Source organism: Plectropomus leopardus, chromosome 3 (genome assembly GCF_008729295.1).
Source record: "Plectropomus leopardus isolate mb chromosome 3, YSFRI_Pleo_2.0, whole genome shotgun sequence".
Taxonomy (NCBI): Eukaryota; Metazoa; Chordata; class Actinopteri; order Perciformes; family Serranidae; genus Plectropomus; species Plectropomus leopardus.
This window is the reverse complement of record NC_056465.1, coordinates 10,371,458-10,392,052: the sequence shown is the minus strand read 5'-3', so window position 1 is coordinate 10,392,052 and position 20,595 is coordinate 10,371,458. Positions and strand designations below refer to the sequence as shown.

The 20,595-nt window shown below is 39.5% G+C and overlaps 1 protein-coding gene across 1 annotated transcript; it reads right to left on the bottom strand.

Annotated features, from left to right (window-relative positions):
* Positions 1–339: 339 nt before the first annotated feature.
* On the bottom strand, positions 340–19,873 carry b4galt6 (UDP-Gal:betaGlcNAc beta 1,4- galactosyltransferase, polypeptide 6). The gene is made up of 10 exons (XM_042515960.1): positions 19,566–19,873; positions 19,119–19,281; positions 14,041–14,157; positions 10,882–10,995; positions 9,249–9,373; positions 8,490–8,606; positions 8,145–8,332; positions 7,792–7,914; positions 5,607–5,708; positions 340–4,393 (listed from the first exon to the last, which is right to left on the bottom strand). Exons 2-10 carry the CDS (start codon positions 19,231–19,233, stop codon positions 4,246–4,248), a joined length of 1,149 nt encoding a protein of 382 aa, XP_042371894.1. The 5' UTR covers positions 19,234–19,281; positions 19,566–19,873; the 3' UTR covers positions 340–4,245.
* Positions 19,874–20,595: the final 722 nt, after the last annotated feature.

Genomic DNA, 20,595 nt, shown 5'->3' with positions numbered 1-20,595 from the left:
TTAACAGAGAAGAAAAATAATGCACAACTGAAAAAAAAATCTCTTGATATTTTGGGATCTTCAATTCTTTGTCATGGAGACATTTTTGGTTAACCCTCTTTCACATATACTGTTTTGACCACTGTACAAGATGATTCAGTCCAGACTTGTGGAAGCGTGTTCGTATATATTGAATATGTGTACAAACTAAATCTGAACACTGCTTCTCAGATATTTCACTACAAACAGTAATTGATAATTAAGGCATTACTGCTGATTTAAACACTGTAGCAACAGAACAGGAAGGGCAGATCAAGGGGGGGGGGGGGGGGGGGGGGGTCCTGTATTGTGTTCAACCACCCGATCATCAAGAGTCATAAATACAATGTTGTGATGAAGTGAGCAGCCATTTCTCAATAATACTCCACCTTGCTGCTACACAGTCAGTAAACCTACAAACACGGCTGATTTCTTCTCTTATGCAAAAATGTGGTTCTAAGCTAAGAAAGGCATAGCACAAGAGAATCATCGGCTAAACCAACACTTTTCAAAGTCCCCCGGTTCTGCAGACCCGAGAGAGCGCGGCTAAAAGACTTCAGCACAACAACAGACCGACATGTGACTTCCTCTCTTTCATCTGATCCACATGCCAAGTGTTTGAGCTTTGTAGCCGAACACCAGCCCGATTGTTTTGTAGCGTGAGGTTCAGTCGCGTCTGCCTTTGAAAAATTAAAACAAAAACAAAAAGAAAGAAAAAAACCCCCAAAAACTGTAAACATACACGGGCTGCTCTGACGATCACTGCTGCAAGGGCTTTTGGGAGAAAGGTGGCGGGCAGGTGAGGTCAGGATATATCCACCGTGGCTTAAAAGACTGCCTTTCCCAGAAGTCCTTGCAGCGTTTGTGTGGAGGAAGCCTGGGTGTAATGAGTGACGTGTAGTGCTTTAAAACAACAGAAAATAAATTAAGAACATCACTCTGGCCATTTCTACCCGAAACCTTCTTTCCTACCAATCCATCTACTGACAACAAAATCTCATTACCTGCCTTGCAAACTGTGCATCGTGTCAGGCTTTCAAGCATGTGCTGCTCCAAATATTAAACAGCATGCAAAGAATGCATGCACAGAAGCACCTGGGTGAAAAGTGGTGCAAAATTACTGAAAAACTTGCATGTCTTATTACACAGTGAGTGTCACCACTTTGAAATAAGCCATGCTTTTATTAGCCTGCTAGTACTGAACGGAGACACACACCATGAAGACATGGCAGCAGACCCTGGACACCGTGTGACGCCTTGATACACAAGACGGGTCTAATACCGTCTCAGTCACCATTAGTATGACTGTATCATATCAGTGTCAAGGCTTGTTAGAATGCTGGTCAACCGCAGCGCTACATCAGAAATAGAAAACAAATTTAGGGGCTGCAGGGTACAAAATTAGAACCATCCAGCAGCCAAATGCTGGTTAAATAAGCATGTAGCTGGTAGATTTGCTGCACTCACCAGCCCCCCCCCCCCCAAAAAACACAATAGTAATCTATTGGTGGCTGGTAAAATCACAGCATTTACTAGCCATTTGGCTGATTGACAAGAGTTAAATTTTGTACCCTGCATCTAATGATTACACATCACTACATTTTAATTTATTGATATTATTTTTCCTTTAATTCGTTATTTATTGTTTTGTCCAATAAAAATATAATTGTATTAGTGTCCAAAGTGACCTCTTCAATTTTCTTGTTCTGTCAAACCAAAACAATAATAAATATGTTCACATTTGAGACGACTAAAAGAAATGACTTAAATGACTAATCCATCGACAAAACAGTTTCAGAATAATTTTCTATAAATTATCTGATTAATTGACAAATTGTTTAATCTCTAAAGAGATGTTGCCAGTCATGTTTTTAAAAAAATGCATGTTAGGTTTAGCTCCTTCCCAAACCATCTCACAACAAGAACCATTTGGTGGCTCCTCTGGGGGCTTTCAGTCATTCGACATGATCTTCATCAGCAGTCAGATTTTCTGCTACTTTCTATCCGTCCATGACTCCATGACAACAGAGCAAACTCCAAGTGCTGATGAAATTCATGTGATATGATCAAAAGCTGTAGTAAGTTGAGTTCTAAGCCTTTGGTTTGTTTTAGTATTTAAGAAATACTACAGCACAGATAAATACAGCACACAGTTAATGTGGTATGTGTACCAACATTTCTGTCGGGTTGGACAGTGTGTTTCTTACTCTGATTGGTTAGTTGGCAGCAGTCACATATTTGATTGTAAAGTTCTTACATCACTTTGGTCACCAAAGCTCTAAACGGGCCACTGGAGGACAGTGAGCTGCAGGGCCACAGCCTGGACTGACAAAAACCAAAATCGCACAGTGTTTGAGAGCCTCTAAGGGAGCCATCATGAAGCAAGTAACGAGATTAAATAGTCTGACAGGACAGGAAATAAGGTGCTGGGTCAAAGAATGGCCAGAGTTCTGATTTAACGTCTTGGGACAACGTCCAAACAAACATCTACTCGTGTTCAAATTCAAAAACCTAGAGATGTAGAGGATAATCTTAACAGTGAACATCTGGTCAAAAATAATCTGCCTACACATTTCTCTCCATCTTAATAGTGCTCAAAGCTTTAAGAAATTAAACTTTTCACAGCGCGTGCCATTCAAGAACAGCAGTAGCTTCAGCCGCCAGGGGCCGACACTACGGTTCTCTCATTCTGGCCCTTCTGACTGCCTGACGAGCTTAGAAAATAATAACACCACAGTCCAGACACACAGCATCCAGCCCAAATCCCCATGCTTCAGCGCATGGTACAGTACAATGAAGAGCTTTATCACATGGTCCAGCACTAAATCAGTTGAATAAAAATCATAAAAAAATCTAAAAAATAAAAACACATCTGAGACAAAAAAAATATACACTCACATGAAACCATGAACCTGCACTAAAGCATGTTGTGTGGACACACTCCTGCTGCAATGGCCGACCCTGCTCCCTGTACAAAGGCACAGAGACGCAAGTCACGCCTCCCCCCTTCTGAGGAGCAGCTCTACTCTTTTCACACAGTGCACCTCAAAAGGGAAAAAAAAAAGCACAACAAAAGGCAAAATTAAAAATATACACATCTCTAACTGATGAAATAATTTATGTTTGGAAAGAAAAGAAAAAAAAATCTGGTAAACAAAATAAATTAAGGCATGCAAAAGATAATGTCAAATCTTAAGATTTGGATACGTCAGTTTTTTTTTTAAGCCAAACATCCTATAGTGTTAGAAGATCTTCCTGTCAGGAAGAAACCACTCACTCTTATTAAATCCTTAGAACGAAGGTAGCTGCCAAAATAAAATTCAAACCCACTGGAATATCACTGTAATATGCCCGAGCATTTAAAGGCCCATATTTACATATTTGTGTTCTGTGTTCGAGCTTTAAGAGGCCGATATTTACATACATGTTCATGCGGATTCAGCAGCAGTGCAGCAAAACAAACAGCGAACACTTGAGTGACACAGACAGGAGTGCTTCTTTAAACACCCTGAATCAGAGAAAAAAATAAATACCACGTATCAAAAAAGAAAAAAAAGAAAAAGAAAAAAGTACATCACAAACATTAAAGTCAACCTCGCTCAGATCCCTCCTTATAAAGGAATACTGTGGCCGAACAGAATGATATGTATAAAACAAATGATAGTAGAAAGTGAGACAAGAACTTGTCTGTTGGCTTGTAAGGTGACGGTGATACATCAGAAGTGAAGCAGTGCGGAGCCGAGCAGAGGGAGCTGTGGTTCTGCCACATTAAGGCTTTGCAGTAAACATCAGAGCTGAGATGCTGCTGCTCCCTCCAACCTAAACCAACTCATGTCAACTCGTAGTAGTTAAGCCGGCACGGACAAAAAGACATGCAGCAACTCATCCATCTCACACACACGCGCACGCTTGCACACACGCACACACACATATTCACAGACACACACAATCAACAGTTCACTGTGAGAGACTTGCCACTGCCTCTTCATTTTTTCCTCTTTTTTTTTCGGTTTGGATTTTCTTTTTTTTCTTTTTTCCTCACTAAGATTTCTTGGCAGCATTACATGGTGCGCCTCTTCACCCCTCGCGGCCTGTGCCCCCCTCCTCTCCTCCGCCGCATCGCCGCTCTGCCTCGAGCTGAACGGGTCGCCAGGAGGCCAGGCCGGAGGGGAGCCGGGTGAGCTGGGGGTGTGGAGGAGGGGTTGGGTGGGGGTTGGTGGGGGCAGTTCAGTAGTCTGCGATAGGGGCGAGCTCGGGGTACAGGTCCACCGTGATGTTCTTGTACAGGCTGCTTAGGGAGATGTGGGGGCTGTAATGGAGGTTGTTGAGGCCGTCCAAGTGTTGCCGCTCTTTGGAATACCTCAGCAGTTTATACCTACGAACACACACACAGTTCTTATATCAATATCAGTATGTACGTAAGTTGAATATATTGACAGGATTGAGAAAACTCTGCACTGATATACAGTCCTAAGGTTTCGGCAATTGTGCATTGTGTAGATGCCCCCTCGGCCATGCGGACGGACGCAGAGCGTTACCAGATGACGTAAACGAAATAAACGATATAGCATAATATGAAATGATATACATTTCTTTATCGTAAGACGATATATTTCGTCATATCGCACAGGCCTAAACCAAGTAGAATCAAAGTCTGTGTGAATACTGAGCCAGCAGGGATGGGTGTGACATTTTGACAATGTGTCATGCTTGTGACCAGGCAATTGAAAAAGCAGCTGATAGCAGTTAGCAGCTAACTCAAAGACAAAGAACAACAACTGAAAATTGCAGGAAATTAGGAAAACAGTGCGAGGTCCAGAGGCTCCTTACCATCCAAGCAGAGGAAGAGATCAACCCCCTTATAACCGAGATGGCAAATGATTGTTATCGTCAAGTTATGCATTTGTTATTGTTTACAAAGTGCTGCCTGATGCTTATAGGTCACACTTGGCGCTGACACGGTTGTGTTACATGTGATGGATATCATGCCACTTTTGCTTCTGGCATGCTGTCACGCTATCTTAAATCACACACTCGGGTGGCATTATGACAATGTTGTCTGGCTCTGTGTAAAAAAGCATAGCTGGCACAGTTAAGGGTCTTCGGTGGAAAAAAAGCTCAGTAATTTCCTAAAAGAGCTGGTATATGTATTTTTTATCAAATGTTACAGGATAAAATACTGACTATGTTGGCGCCTATTTCTAGCAGTAGATTAATTCAAATTTGTTTCTCTAGTGAGTTTTTGGGGCAGCAGGACAGTGTATTAAGGATTAAGTCAAAATAAAGTACAGTTTGTGTGTTCATGACGAGGGAACATCTTTACAGTGCTGAACAACACAAATCACGTATATACTGTACATTCCTGCTGTATTTCTGTGAATTTTAAATAAGTTCCATCCGAAGTTAAATGTACTTTTTGCAAAAAATACACCAAAATACCCCCCAATGACAAACACTGTAGCCAGCATCTATTGGATATTAGATGAAAAGGTGTGCATAAGTGACACAGTTCAAATGAAAGAAAGGCCCTACTGTTTTTTCTTTAGATAAAGACCTTAATAAAGGTGTGATACAAAAAACTGTCTTACCTCCCGAGGAACTGCACCTCCCCTCTGTGATGGTGAGGAATTGACTTGTACTTGCCGATCTCTCCCTCTGGTCGCGTAACATTCAGGCCAGCGTAGTGAACCCTGAGAAGAAACCAGGCTGCATTACTATATACAGAATTAAACTAATGAGTATACAGCCATTTGTATCACATGCTCCAGCTTAACTGAAGCTGCGAACACTATAAACACAACTGACAACCTGCTGATTGACACATAAAAAATATCTTCTTACAGGTGTGTTAAACATTTGTTCAAAGTCGTCTTCACTGTGTGAGGCAACTGTGAGAACCCCTATGTCACAAATTCAAACACTGAAATGTTACTTAATGAAGGGATCATAACAGGGCAAGTATTAATCGAGAGTGATTCTCAGAGTGACGCATTTTTATCCTACTTTTAGAACTAGAAAAGCATTTTATTAACTTTCGTAACAGGAAATCCCTCCCATCTGTCCCGATATTTATCAGAGCAGCAGAGGAGTTGTGGCCTGTTAGGAGCTGCAGGAGATGGAGGTCAGATAGAGGGATTGTGTGAGAGGAGTGATGTTTTGGGAACACATAAAGAGATTAAGGAGGCTTTCACATCATGTACCCGGGGCCCAGATCCCAGTTCACTTGACTTGACCCAAAGTCCAATTCGTGTTAATAGTGTGAACATTGTGTACTATACCCGGGCTGGGTCTATTTTAAAAGGTAGTCTCAGAGTGCTTCTGGTATGGTACACATCAGGTGTGAACACTAACTGTACCAAAACATGGAAGTGGACTGCTATTTATCACAATTACAAGAAGTGGTCCAAACACCTCAGAAGTCAGGAATCAAACTTCAACCACATTTTACTTACTTAGCAATTAACTCATTATTTCCTGGAATGACTCTGAGACACTTGATAAACACAGGCCTAGCTCATGGAGAAAACACATAAAAGGGTGAATTTGATGAAAATTAGAATATCTCCTCCTCTGCATAAATCTATATTTCACTGTGACACGGACACAAACTGTCCACAAACACCTTGTGCAGATGCCTTCAGTGGGTAACCATGGATACCACACGGGGCCTGTGTTGTGGTCTGCTATTGTTCCACATTCAGAAGAAAAGTAGAAAATGTTACGTGTCTTGACACTGGTCTTATGCCGTGTTCCTTTCAAAACCGGAGGTCGGAATTTCCCATTTGAATTTTCGACTTTCAAGCGTTCAAGGTTCAGAACACCAACCGTAAAGAAAAACATGACAGACAGTGACCAACTGGTGTTTATGTGGCAGGTCCATGGACAACTGCACTGTCAGTGGGGCTTCCTCCTTGCACATGTGAGTGAAACAGAGGAAAAACTACCCATAAAGGTAACAGACACCATTATCCATTTTATTTTACAGCATTGTTATACTTACATTGTTATCAAGTCAAAACATGTCATTCACTAGCCTACGTGCTCATAGCTGGGCTAATGTATGCGAGTCGTCTGGAACGCAGCATTAAAGTGGACCCCACAACTGTATCATGACGTGAACCATGATAAAGTGAGCTGGCCCAAGTCACCTGTTGTCTCCTACATTCATCTACCAGAGGCTGCATCACACACTGCAGCACAGATTTTGTCATTTTATAGTTAAGAGACAACTTCACAAACTTAGCATTGCACTCATATAACACTCTCGGACACATGATAAACTGTACAATAAGGATGACAACCGATGCAGCAGAACCAGAAATATAATCTGGTCCATGACACACATTCTTGACAAAACCTGAAACCTACATTTTACACAAAAAAAACTCCACAGCTAACACTGTGAGACACTTGGAGACACTACTACTGCAGCCTCTAACCTGCCACAGTGTTAAGGTGTGGGCGGCAAAAATGTCATCTTTGGTCATCAAATGAAATGTCTCATATACAAAAGTATATATATATATACAAATCACTAAATAAATAATAATAAAAAAATACCTGAATAAAAATACACAAGTAATTCTAAGAAAAAAAGACACACAGACCAAAACAAAAAACTAAGACATAGAAAGCATACAAAACAAAACTATATTCCTACATGGATATACACCACAAGCTCACTTCTTTCCCTCCGTCCCCCCGTTGAGGAACTAAGTGATAGCTTCTTAATAGTTTCTGAATCAACTTTACACCCCTCTTTAGTAGACTAACCTGTTCCACAAGTCATCGTCCTCTCCTCCCCATCCCCAGAATGCATTGGGAAAACCATTAATCTTGCGGAACTGCTCCACAGTGAGTCCACTCACACCACCGAAGAACTCGCTGTATGGAAGACTGGAAACAACAACAAACACGAATTAAACACAGATCTAACCATCTGGATCGTTCTCTGCTTGTCCAAATATTTCATGTCAGCTCATTAATCTATTTGTCATCAGCACAGAAGAAAGTGTGTACCTGTTTCAATATTACATCTACAGTTCATGTTTGCTTTTATGTATGTTTTTAAAAAATAAATAAATAAATAAAAAGTTTAAAAATTGAAGTTTTGATGACACACTCACATGTACATGTATTTGTCCAGCTTGGCAGCGAAGTGGCGTGGCATCTGACCACAGCCGTAGTAGTTTCTGTCGTTCTCTGGGATGTGGTCAACATCATGGAAGACCAAGCAGTCCCAGTCCAAGTCCTTCATGGCCTCCAGGAATCCCACGTTAAACAACATGGCTCTGTTGAAAGGCTGGCTCCCACTCTGAACACACACACACACACTAAGGTCAGGGACTTCCTTCACTACCCAAAATGTTTTTCACACTTTTTTCCCACATTCGATACAGCATGCGTTTAGAAATTCCGCCAAATGTTTGACTTGTAACGGCAGTTCACACATGGACACCAGCAGACTGTACCTGTTCGATGACATAGAAGGCAAACTGCAGCCGCTGTCTCTGCAGCATGGGGATGAGGTGTTGGAAGAGGATGGGGAGGTGTTCATGGCGGTTTCTAAATGGTATCAGGATGGCCACCTAAAGCACAAATATTAGAATAAAACTTGACCTACACCTACTTAATACATCTGGTTTCTATTCTTTTTCCCCAAGAAGAGTTCCCTCTGCATCACTGACATTATACTCAAAAGGTTGTCTGTGTTCATAAGACATACAAAGAGCTCCTGCAGCTTAAGGCAAGGTTGACTTAAGACTTTTTAACATTTTAATACCACTTTGATTTTAATTTTAAGACCAATTTTCTAATGCCAAAATGTTTATTGTAACATAAAATGTGAGTTTTTTTTAGTCCAGTGAAAAAGTTAGTTTATTTATGTCAAAAGTTAAAAAAAACAACCCTTTTGAGAGTGGAGGACAATAAACATATCGTATTATCATACAAGTATCTATGTGGTTTACCACAAGTGGGACATATCTGGCATTTCTGAACGATTTAGTGTTTCTCAATCTGCATGTCAGTTTCCACTATTTAGATTCCCATCATGAAGAGTTTAAGTAAAGGAATGTATTAAATTATTTCACAAAAAAATAAGACATTACTAAGACATTACAAATTATTTTGAGATTATACAAAGCAATATCAGAAAAAAAATCCTACTTTCCACGTCTGATTCCTCAGGAAAACTTGTGTACAATTACTAGAAAAATGTATAAACTTACCTTCCAGCGAGGTCTGCAGTCCTTTGGTTTCCAATGGCCTCCAACAACAGCAACAACAAAAAAGGAGAACTTCAGTTCTATCTCCTCCATAGGGATCTCTGTCATGTTCACTTCCATAAGGCCCTCTGTGGAGAGTTTGAGGGGGGAGATTATACCACTGATACATCAGCCTCCAACAACAGCAACAACAAAAAACAACAAAATCTCTGCACAGGAAAAAACAAGACTGTCAAGAGAAAAGACACGGCCTCTTGGTTATTTGCTCCTGCATGTTCGATGATTTAAAGAGTTTTTGAGGTACAAATCCTACTTAAAAAAAAAAGAAAAAAAAGTTGCCATCAGTCCAACCTTTGCCGGCTTTGTGAAACCCGAAACCCGATAACTGCTGCTTGCAGTTTTGATTTGAGGTCAATCGAACCCTCTCTTGACCATAATTGCTACTTGCTGCAAATTTTATAATTATTATTATATCCCCCCAAATTCCTCTGGTCACACATACCAAAACATTAACAACAATAACTACAAATTGTACCAAATTCATTCATAATGTCTGTTTGTTCAGTCTCAATGTTTTATGTAACTGTCTGTTAATATGTCACCTTTTGTACTATGCCCCATTGCACTAATAATAGTAATAATTAATCTCTTTTCAAACAGCATAAAGGCTGCTAATTCTTGTAAGATATTGTAATTATGGGGATTGATAGTACTGTATTCATTCTGAATCCATCATTATCAAATCCACTTCCCGAGCCTGTTTTCAGTATTTAATCCCCTCATCAAATCTGGATCCACTCAAATCCCCTATTGACTCAATTTAGGTATATATATATATAAAAAAAGATAAAGTTGAAGAAAGTAAAGTTACAGATAACCACAACATAAATATTCAGCTGAAATCTGCAGACTGAGAGGTCAGAAGACGTTCTGAGTGGCAGCCTGATCAATATTCACAACCTGTAGCTACAACATGCAAATTAAATTAGGTGGAAAAGACTTTCTGTGCCGAAGATTTTTGGTCTACCTGTTAAAATATGTAAATTCTCATAGTAGCAGGAGATAGAAAATGTTGATTAAAGATGTATCTGGCACATTGAAACCTACTGACTTCTTCTGACTCACTAAATTTTTTATTTTTTCTAAATACTGGGAGTCCTGAATCAGAAATATTAGAATGATGACTTTAAATTTTAATCATTGTTCTGATTAAATTTAAAGTGGGAAAATGTGACTCCTGAAGCTGACATGATATGACCAACTACATGTTTGCTAGAGAAGATGTATCACTCTGCTTGTGTTGTGGTAAAAAAACACCCACTCCACTCGCGCAGTACAGCAGTGTTACAGAGCGATGCTTATTTTCTCACAGACGCTGCTGCAGAGAGCACACAAACCCACATCAGCAAAGTCTTAATTTCTTCCATCATCAAGTTACTCGCAGAATAAACGTGAATTAGAGAAATGCGGCACTTGAGGAACCCTGTACAAGGAATACCACACAACATGACAAGCATATTTTTAATATAGCACCTGTGAAAAAACACCTTGGACTATTCATTAGGTTTGTTTTGCAACTAAAATATTAAGGCCTCTTAAATTAAAAATTATTGATGTCAGGCAGTCCTCTACTCACTCATAGAAGGTAATCGCTCTGGGCAGGGGAGGTTCTGGGCGTAGGTGAAGTTCTCAGGGAGGTACGTGGTCGGCTGCACCAGATATTCACTGGAGTTACTACCATCAGGATAGTCTGCAGCAAAAACAATCAACATCAAGTATAATGTACAGTATATATATATGTATATCTATATCTATCTATATATCTTTTATATATATATTTATATATATATATATATATACACACACACACACATATACAGTATACATATATATATATATATATATCTATATATATCTATATATATATATATATATATATATATATATATATATATATATAATACTGCAAGTGACATAGCCTACACCAAGTAACAGAGCTATATACCTACATATTGATGATCTTACCCACACTTCAATGTATTTTCTTTGTTTTTCTCAGGTGTAGACATCAGTGTTTAACTTAAGTGACTGTAAACTGGTACTGCAGTCTTTATATTTACCTGCAGCACAATTACTGCATTTCAAAAATACATATATGTATGTGGATGGTAAATGCATATTGTTATGGAGTATTAGCAGCATACAGTTACATAATACAGCATGAAATGTACATTTTTGAGGTCGACTTATATTGGTTTTTCAGGGCCGATACCAATACTGATTATTAGTAGTTAATGAGACCAATAACTGATATTTGGAACCCATATGCATTTACAATAAAAATGAAAGTCCTCCTATCAATGTTTTGAAATTGGAATATAACAAACTCAAACACAAAACTTTGTTTAAATGCCTTTAGCAAATGTTTAATCCAAATCCAAATACAGCAAGTTCCCGAAAAGTTTTCTTTTAATTTGAAAGTCAAGTGAAATTTAAATAAAAATGCATTAATAAAAATATCTCCCTGCGGTCTTACAAAGTGAAAGTTCCTCCCATGCTGACACTTTCTTTGCACTTTTTAATTCATTAATTTTATCATCAATCATTAAAATAAAACGCTGATAGAGATAATTTGCCAAATATTGGCCGCACTAATCGGCCAGGCCTATATTCTCTCGACCCCCTTACTCAAAATCTGTACTTGAGTACAATTTGAGGTACTTGTAATTGAATATTTCGTTTTAATTATACTTTATACTCCACTTTGAGGGGAAAATAATGTCAGTGTTACTGCCCTTCACCTGACAGCTATGTTTACTTGTTACTGTTCAGGATCAGAGCTCAGTTACACCAAAGCAGTCAAACTAAACCAACGATGTTTGTCTTCACCAATCCCGCTCCTTTTCTGTGACTGAAACTGTGACCCAAGAATTCTGCACATCCAGACCTTTTTGCTTTAGCAATTTCTTGTAGTCTCTTTACTACACCATCTATTTATCAGTCCTAGTCCCATTGTATAGTGTTCATTGCAACAGAAGTTATTTTCCTTTTTCCAGAAATCCAGTGTTTTTGTCCTCAAAGACTCCAGTAAAAATAAGTAAATCAGTAAAATATCTATAACGTACAAGAAAACATAGTCATATCCATGTGTGGACGTTGTTTAGGACAAAAAACGACAAGCATGGAACTTATAGTAGCAGAAATGCTATGTAAGCTTGTAGTTCGGGTGTTGATCAGTGTTTGGGGTGAAGTTATATCTTTCCTAACATTCATCCACATCCCCTTTTCTGTCACTCAGGGTTTCCAATAAAAGTGTTGGTGCTGGTCCTCATAACCTGGAAGCTTTCAATGTCTCGGACATATAGGGAAATTTTGAGCCAAATACTATCTGAGCTTATTGATCTGAAAAATGGAAACCCTGCTTTCACTCTGCACTGCATCTGCCGGAGCCTCTTAAAGCTTAACAGCTGCTGTCAGTGTTTTTAATTTGTAAAGTCTCACATTCATTCCTCCAGTCGCTGTCCTTTTTGTTTTTTGCTTAACTAACTTGAGTTTCTCAAGGAGTTCTCTGTAAATGTAATATATTACTGTGGTCACTCTTAATGTGGCTGGAGCTGCTGCTGCTGACTTTTAAGCCTAACCATCTTGGTCATTGTGGTTGCACATTTGAGAGGAAAGTAGAAACAGCAGTTTTTTTTTTTAAGTGAATGTAAAAAGAACTCAGAGCCAACATGAGTCTGAGTGATGGCTGTTAATCTTATGCACAATGCATATTAATATAGGTAGGCAGTGTGGGCCAGGAGAAGGTAGATCTCACTCCAGACATCACCATCTGGACAGCCACATACTGTGACTGCCAATTTCCTTTCATCCTCATATACTGTATGTAGGATCTTTGTATTTAGCTAAGATAACACGTATTAATACCTCTAAAACATTTGGTGATTCTGCTTTTAGCCATTACGCTCCAAAAAGCTGGAACAGCCTGCTGTGGGATCTGAGAAGAGCAGAAAATATTGATACTTTTAAACGTAAACTGAAAACGTATCTTTTTTTTCTGGATTTTATGTAATATCTTACCATCACTATTTTATGGTTTATATGTATTCTTTTTTTTTCCTTTTTTTAAGGTCCATTTTTTTAAGATCAATTTTTGCTTTTTTCATATGTTGTTCTTGTTCCTGTTTGTTGTTTCTTCAAACTGTAAAGCACTTTGAATTGCATTAGATTTGTTTGAAAGGTGCTATATATATATATACAATTTGATTGATTGATGAGGGAAAACACTGGAAAACCCACAAAAAAGAGCAGACCGCTTTCCTATTGCCAGAAGACTAGAGCTTTATCAACATCTCTGCAGCACACAAGCAAGCCTTTCTGTGTGTGTGTGTGTGCGTGTTTTCCTGCGCCATCACATTTGAGGTCACGGACAAGCAGGAAAACAGGTTGGTAAAAATAAAAAAGCAGTGTGGAAACCTGTAAAAAATTTCTCTTCAGTCTCTTTCAGACTTGGTGCAAACTAAATTTGGAGCGATGTTTGAGTGTTGCTTGGGCGGAGTAGGCCGGTATTTTGTTGTGATTGCTTTGCGTTCACCTGGGTGCTGTATCTCCATCAAAGCAGACTGGAGCTGGAGCTGATAAATACCCCTGACTACTGCAAAGTAATTTGACGTGGGTGTGGATGCATTTTGTAATCTTTCCCAGTACATTAAAAAAACTAGATATTTGTGGGTGTTAGTGGGTATTTTTGTGAAGTTGGAAAGGGGCTCGAGAGGTGTATGTGTGTATCACTTACCCGTCCCGTTGAGCGTACTGTTCTTGTTGGTGTACAATCGAATCATCTGGCCGATGGTCCTCACGTTGTCCCTCAACATGATGCCCTGAGCCTGCACCATGAAGAAGTATGTGTTGGCTGACAAGAAAACAGGAGCGAGAGATTTGAATGTTAATTATTGAACACCAACACCACAACTTGACATGTAGATGTTACTTTTTCAGCCATAGCAACAAATATGATGCTCAAGCTGCAGCGAGAAACACTAGAAACAGCAAATTTCATTTCTCACAGCTACAGCAGCACCAACAAAGACTCCAGAGCAATGTTAATCAACAGTTACTGCAACAACAATTACGTAAATATTAGATATTTAATGCTGCTTAAAGGTGACAGGTGCACAGACTTCAAGTTTGAAATTTTGACAGGACAGTAAAGCTGTAGCATCTCAGTTATGTAGAAAATATCCACGGCGGGTGTTCGTGATTCGGAGAAGGGAAACAGAAAGCGGTCACTTTGTAGCAACAGAAGCAGTTTTCTAGTTTGTTTTAGCGTCCTTATTCACTGAAATTAATAACTGCACAGAGTCAAGGAATTAATTCACAAAGAAAGTTTCTGCAATGTGTTCATTTCATTGCATCTGTATTTTATTCATACTCAGAGAGAGATGAGAAAATGGCATTAAGAACATGGAAAAGGTAAAAACGTCGGGGTTATCAGTCTGTTAAAGTGAAGGCTTTCTCATAGCTTTATTCAGACGACAGTAGACTCGAGGAAGAGCCACCTGTTGTGAGCTGTATAACTGATGGGTTTTTATACTTATCATTGGAGCCTTAATTAACGGCCACAGTGAGCTTGAGGAATGTCCACCCCTTTGTCTCACTGATGTGAATCAATCTGCCAATAAGTTTTCTCATTATTTTCTCATTTTTTCAGACAAGGAGGCACTGCTGCCTATTTTTCAAGTCCAACATTGTTAAGTATAGGCTGACACAATGTTGAGCTGGGACTCTCATTAAATTCCTATGTGCTCAGCTCCTGTGCATAAATTTACTGCTACAAATACAAATTGGTGCTACATGACCTGAGAAAACAGAGAAAAAAAGGACTGTGGCATTTACTTTTGTGCAAGAGGAAGAAAACGAACAACTACCACAATGCAAAGCGCCGCACCGGACCAATTAACGCCCCCGCTTGCAGGTGACATAAATCAAACTTGTCTGTTTGACACAATGGCAGCCAGCTGGCGACAAAAAATCTTGTTACTTGAAGGTATGCGATAGGTGCAAACACACTTTTTATCATCCTATCAATTTGTGATTCAGTAAATTTGATATTGTGATATTGTACATATTCTATGTTTGAAAGAACCCTTAAACACCTGGATCGACAGTTTTCCTGTGCTGTAAAAAAAATGGGAAAATCATTGTTGACAAGTGACTTGACAAGAAACGCACCACAAACTGCAAAAAAAGTTATTAAAGGTGAAAAGAAAATGATCAGAAAATTAGCTGGAGGAGATATTATATTTAATTTATTATTTTTTAAAAAAAAGGAAAATGTCCAGAAAATTGCATTTATAATTATCTTAATTATATAATTAAACATTATGTTAGAGAAAAAAAAATGTCTTGTTGTTTTGTGTTTTTTTTTCCTTATTCTTGTTACATTTTTGAAAATTTCTTGCTATTTTGGGCCATCTCTTATTGGGTTGCTTGTCACCTTTTTCCAATTGTTTTAAGGAAATCAAACCAATTTGCTCAGGTATCAAAGGGTTACAAAAAACTAAAACTAAAAAGACAAGCATGTTTGCTTTCCCCCTATTGGCCAGTGCATCAGTTTCAGTGTGCGTGTGTGAATGAATAAACAGGACAGTGTTCCGGGATGATAAGCGTCTTATCACGGAGCAGCCACGCAGACCTGCTTGAGGAGCTGGTGACAGGGTAAAGAAAACATGCAGGTCACAGCAGGACAAGCAGCGGATGCTGCTGCTCAATTCTGCCTGACGAGACTCACAATTAGCTGATGGACACAGTAAAAGTTACATTCCATGAAAACAAAAGTGTCCTCCTCAGTCCAGAATTAAAAAAAAAAACACCAAATACTTTTTTTTAAAAAGATAACTACTGCTCATTTATATCTGCTGTCAGGCTAACACACTTATCAATATGTACTCCTATTCCCAAACTGCACACATGCTTGAAAAGTCAAATTTGTCACAGGGAAGGCAGAACAAGCAAAGCATGAAATGAATGTCCTGAGTTCTCATATTAAATTCTCAGCTGGATGTTGAACAGAGCGTGGAGCACAGCAATCACAGACCGGCTGAGAATCCGCACAAGCTTGTCAGCCTGTACAGCAGTATACTGTACAGAAGGCAGCACCCAAATGCTGCATGTATGTCAGCAACACACAGTAGGCTGCATCACACCCTGAGCTCTGTAACACAGAGAGGAAACCTGCATCCAAAAGTATTCACACCAACAGCTGTTTCACACACAGCTCAGGCCAAAGAATTAAAAAAAAAAAATGCTCTTCTCTTGACTGTATGATTTGCACACATTGCCTGCACCATTATTAGCTACAACAATGAACTGCATGCAAGTTTAAAGCATGTGCAATGTAGAGACGGATGACCAAAAAGCACCAATAGTCTTAGTAATGTGTTGGGCCAGGACAAGCTTTTACTCTTTTGTCATAGATTCTTCACATTCTCCCTGCATTTGTTATGCTCCTCCACCCATTTATTCAGTCTGCATGCCTCCAGATTGCACTGAAGGCAGCACGGATGCTGTTAATAATTCATATCTGTGGAGTCATGTGTTCCTGTCATGCTAACTCCAGTCTAGTATTCTTTGCACAAACATAAACAGTCATTATAAACAAATCTTTGGCTAAATATCATAATGGAAACACATTCCAACTTGGCAACACTTGACTAGTTAACACTTTTTGTTTCTCTTTCATTTCACAGCTAAAATGTAATTTTTTAAAACCCAAATTAAGCCTACTATGAGTGAAGATGTACAAAATTCATATACAAAATAAGTCATGATGTGTTTGTGAGATCTTCAGTAGCATGCTGAGCATTTTACAAATAAGTGCAATTGGCAGTGAGTATGTGTAATATAATACTTAGATGAATAATAAGGGAAAGGAGGGGGGGGTGTTTCCACCTGCTTCCACTTTTGAAAATAAAAACCAGCAAATCGCTGGGCGAATCCCCCTTACATATGACGGTTCAAAACGCTTTTAGTTTACTTTACTTACTTTATGCCATTCAGTGCAGAAAAAACCCACAAGTACAATACCCCATTCCCACGTCAACTAATAAAGTCTATATCTGGAATATAAAACCACCCATTTCTTGGCTATCTTATCCTTTTACATCAACAATCATCCTGTTGTACCTCAGGGCAAACAAAAGTCTCCAGCTAAATTTCCCAGAACTGCCTCTCCTCCCAAGCATGACTACATCCGATTGCCAGTAAAAGCCTGCGCTCTCAGCATATAATTCCTGTCCACACACAACAATTCTCCTCCAACATGTAATCACAAAAACTACCAAGTTGAGTGTCAAATCAACAAAAGCGATGTAGGCTACCAAGAAGTGAGCATATGATAAAAAAGGAAATGTGCCCAACCCACCAAAGTTCACTCTAGTATTGGCATTCGTGAGAAAGTGGATGAAAACATCCACACTGATAGAGACTATTCTTAAATATTTTCATGGGAAGTGTATTTGAGGATAAGCCACATCTGACTGGTCAAACATCAGGGCTGGACTGTATTATTATACAGTAATGATTGTTTGTTATGTATCTGCTGGTTTCACAGCCTCACACTGACAGACAGAAACAGTCTTTACGATCACAGGAGTGACACAAAGGAACTTGACCACTGCTGGCTATCAACGTAAGAAAGCGACAAGTATTTTAACTTCATCTGGGTGTGTTCTTGGAGGTGAAGTTCCCCTCTTTCAGTCAAGGCGTTGTTTCATTTTATCTGCTTGTTAGACTAACCAACATTTCAAATCTTTTATTTCTTCTGCAATTCCTCTTTTAAATTCTCTGTATAAATGGTTTTTTTTTTTAATGTTTTCATTTATTTTATCATAATCAAACTTAACTTTATTCTATTTATGAATTCCTTTATTCCACTGAACTCTTTGGCATATTTTTTTTAAAATTATTTATTCATAAGTAATCTATTTATGTGTCTACCTGTTACTGTATGTGTACATAGCAAGCTGCTATGTAATTGCCCCTGGCAGGATTAATAAAGTTGTCTGAATCTGAATCAGCATAACAACAACAACAACAACAACAATGTAATAATATCTGTGTAATTACGTTTCTTTATCAGGAATGTCCAGTAAACTATCATATAATACATATAACATAGTGGATTGTACGATTGTACATACAATCAGCGCACATTGTTAAAAATGACACCACACACTGAGGCAGATTGATAAGAGTTCAGTGTCCGTCATAGTATTGTTTCAGGGGACTCTTTCAAGAACAAGACAAAACTCAATCAAGGTAAAAGCTCACTAAAGTTAACTACAAATGTAACAAAACTGGACATTTTTGGAGATAATGAATACTATACTATTTAGACATAATTAATACTATTGGTACATTCTGGCCCACTCATTGAAGTATACGTCTAAATCTCAGTCGTGGACAGGTTCAGCCTGCCTGTGTTGCAGTGTGTATCGCCTCTGTGCAAACCCTGAAATTAACATTAGCACTGATTCCACCACTTCATTCATTCCCAATCAGCTGTGCAACTCCAACAAAAGCGTATATCACCTATAAAAGCAACACAAGGGGATAATATAAAGTCCATATGTCCTTCCGCGTGTCATTGGGAGACGCATTTTTCTCTCTAACATCTCAAAATAGCGAGGGTTAGCTGGACATCATGGCCCGGGGTGGACCTTTTAGCTATGAGCTAGTTAGCTTGTCAGCTAACGGTTTTAGCGTGGACTGTGACAGCAGCGAGAGCTCGTTGGGCTGCAGAGGATAATCCGTGTCATAATCACATTAACTGTTACCTTGTGAAGCGTTTAGTGTAAACCTCTGGCAACTAACCTATTCCAGGAGCCACGTAAATGAAGTAGAGACAAGTGGTGGACATGGAGAAGAAGAATATGAAGGCCAGAAACGATCGGTTGGACATTCGCAGCAGCCGCCTCCAGTTCACCATTTTGGCTTAGGCCCGCTTCTCGTTCGCCGATATGAATCCCATAAAATACTTTTTAGGAGTTAAAAAGTCCTTGAATTGACAGACAAAAGTGTCAATGGTGTGGTCATGGAAAAATCTGCACCGTCAAAGCCCAGAGATGCGGCGCGGAAAAGGCAAACGCTAGCAGTGCTAGCTGGCCTGCTTTCCCCTGCCAAGAAATTTCCAGATGGAAAAAGCAGGCCTGTAACGTTAATATCAGGCAACCGAGAGCCTCATGGAGCACTGCCGGTCGGGCATATTGAAACAGTGATACTAAGGGCCAACAGCTCGGCAGCAATACTACTTAAGGATACTCATGGTAGCCTTCCATGGTTGCGGTGTCGCCAGCGGAGCTTTTCTCGCTAGCACTGAAGGTTGGTCATTGAAGGGGGCAGGACCGCTCTGCCTTCACCCACACAGTCTACTCTCGGCCGGTGCGGCGTTTCCAACACAGTCGGCGCTCTACTTCATCAAACCGCGTACACGGGAGTCCAGTCATGCCACCGGGTGTCTCCACTCTGCTCCCGCACGGCTGTGGCATTCAAAACACATATGTGCGGGCTGATATGTGAGAAATAAACTCAATAAAAGAGATCACGGGTCCGCCTTCTTTTCATTTTCTGCTGGCACTGCAGAGACTGTTTCCGGTGGGTGGGACCACCCGTTCCCCTCCTCCGCGTCGCCATGGAAACCTGTGTGCACTGTGCGCACGAGGTGGCTTTATGTAGCGCCTTTTTTTGCGCCTTTTCCCAATTTCCCTTTTAAAAACGACAAATAGAAGCGCGAAGTTTAATTTAAAATTTAAAATTTTAATTTTAAAGTGCAAATTTGCATCTAAATCTTAAAAATGTAGAATCCAAGTTAGATTAATGCTTTAATACCACATGAACATGGAAAAGCAAAGAAAAATATTGTAATTTATTCATTTATTTTACTGGAGAAAGAAAACAATGAACTGTGACCACACCAGCGGAAGGAACAAGTGAATCAGTAAAATGTTTTGAAGTGGTCTCTGTAGACACACACCCATTTGGTTCACAGCCATTAGCGGACATTATATAACAGCCACATATTCTGGGCCTTAAGCATAAGCAGTCCCCCTTTCTTAACAGTAACAATGGCATAGCATGTCAATAAAGTATAATGTACCATCCCTGTTATATGGCAGCTGATTTCTGCTCGGAAGGTAAGGAACTCTCTGACCTTAGTCTCCCAAATTTGTCCACATTTTCGGCTGTAGTTCTTCTTTGAGTTAGCTGCTAACTACTGCTTGCTGCCTTTTCAATCTACCAGAGGTTTGGTCACACACTTAACATGTCCTCAAAACCTCACACCTGTCCCATC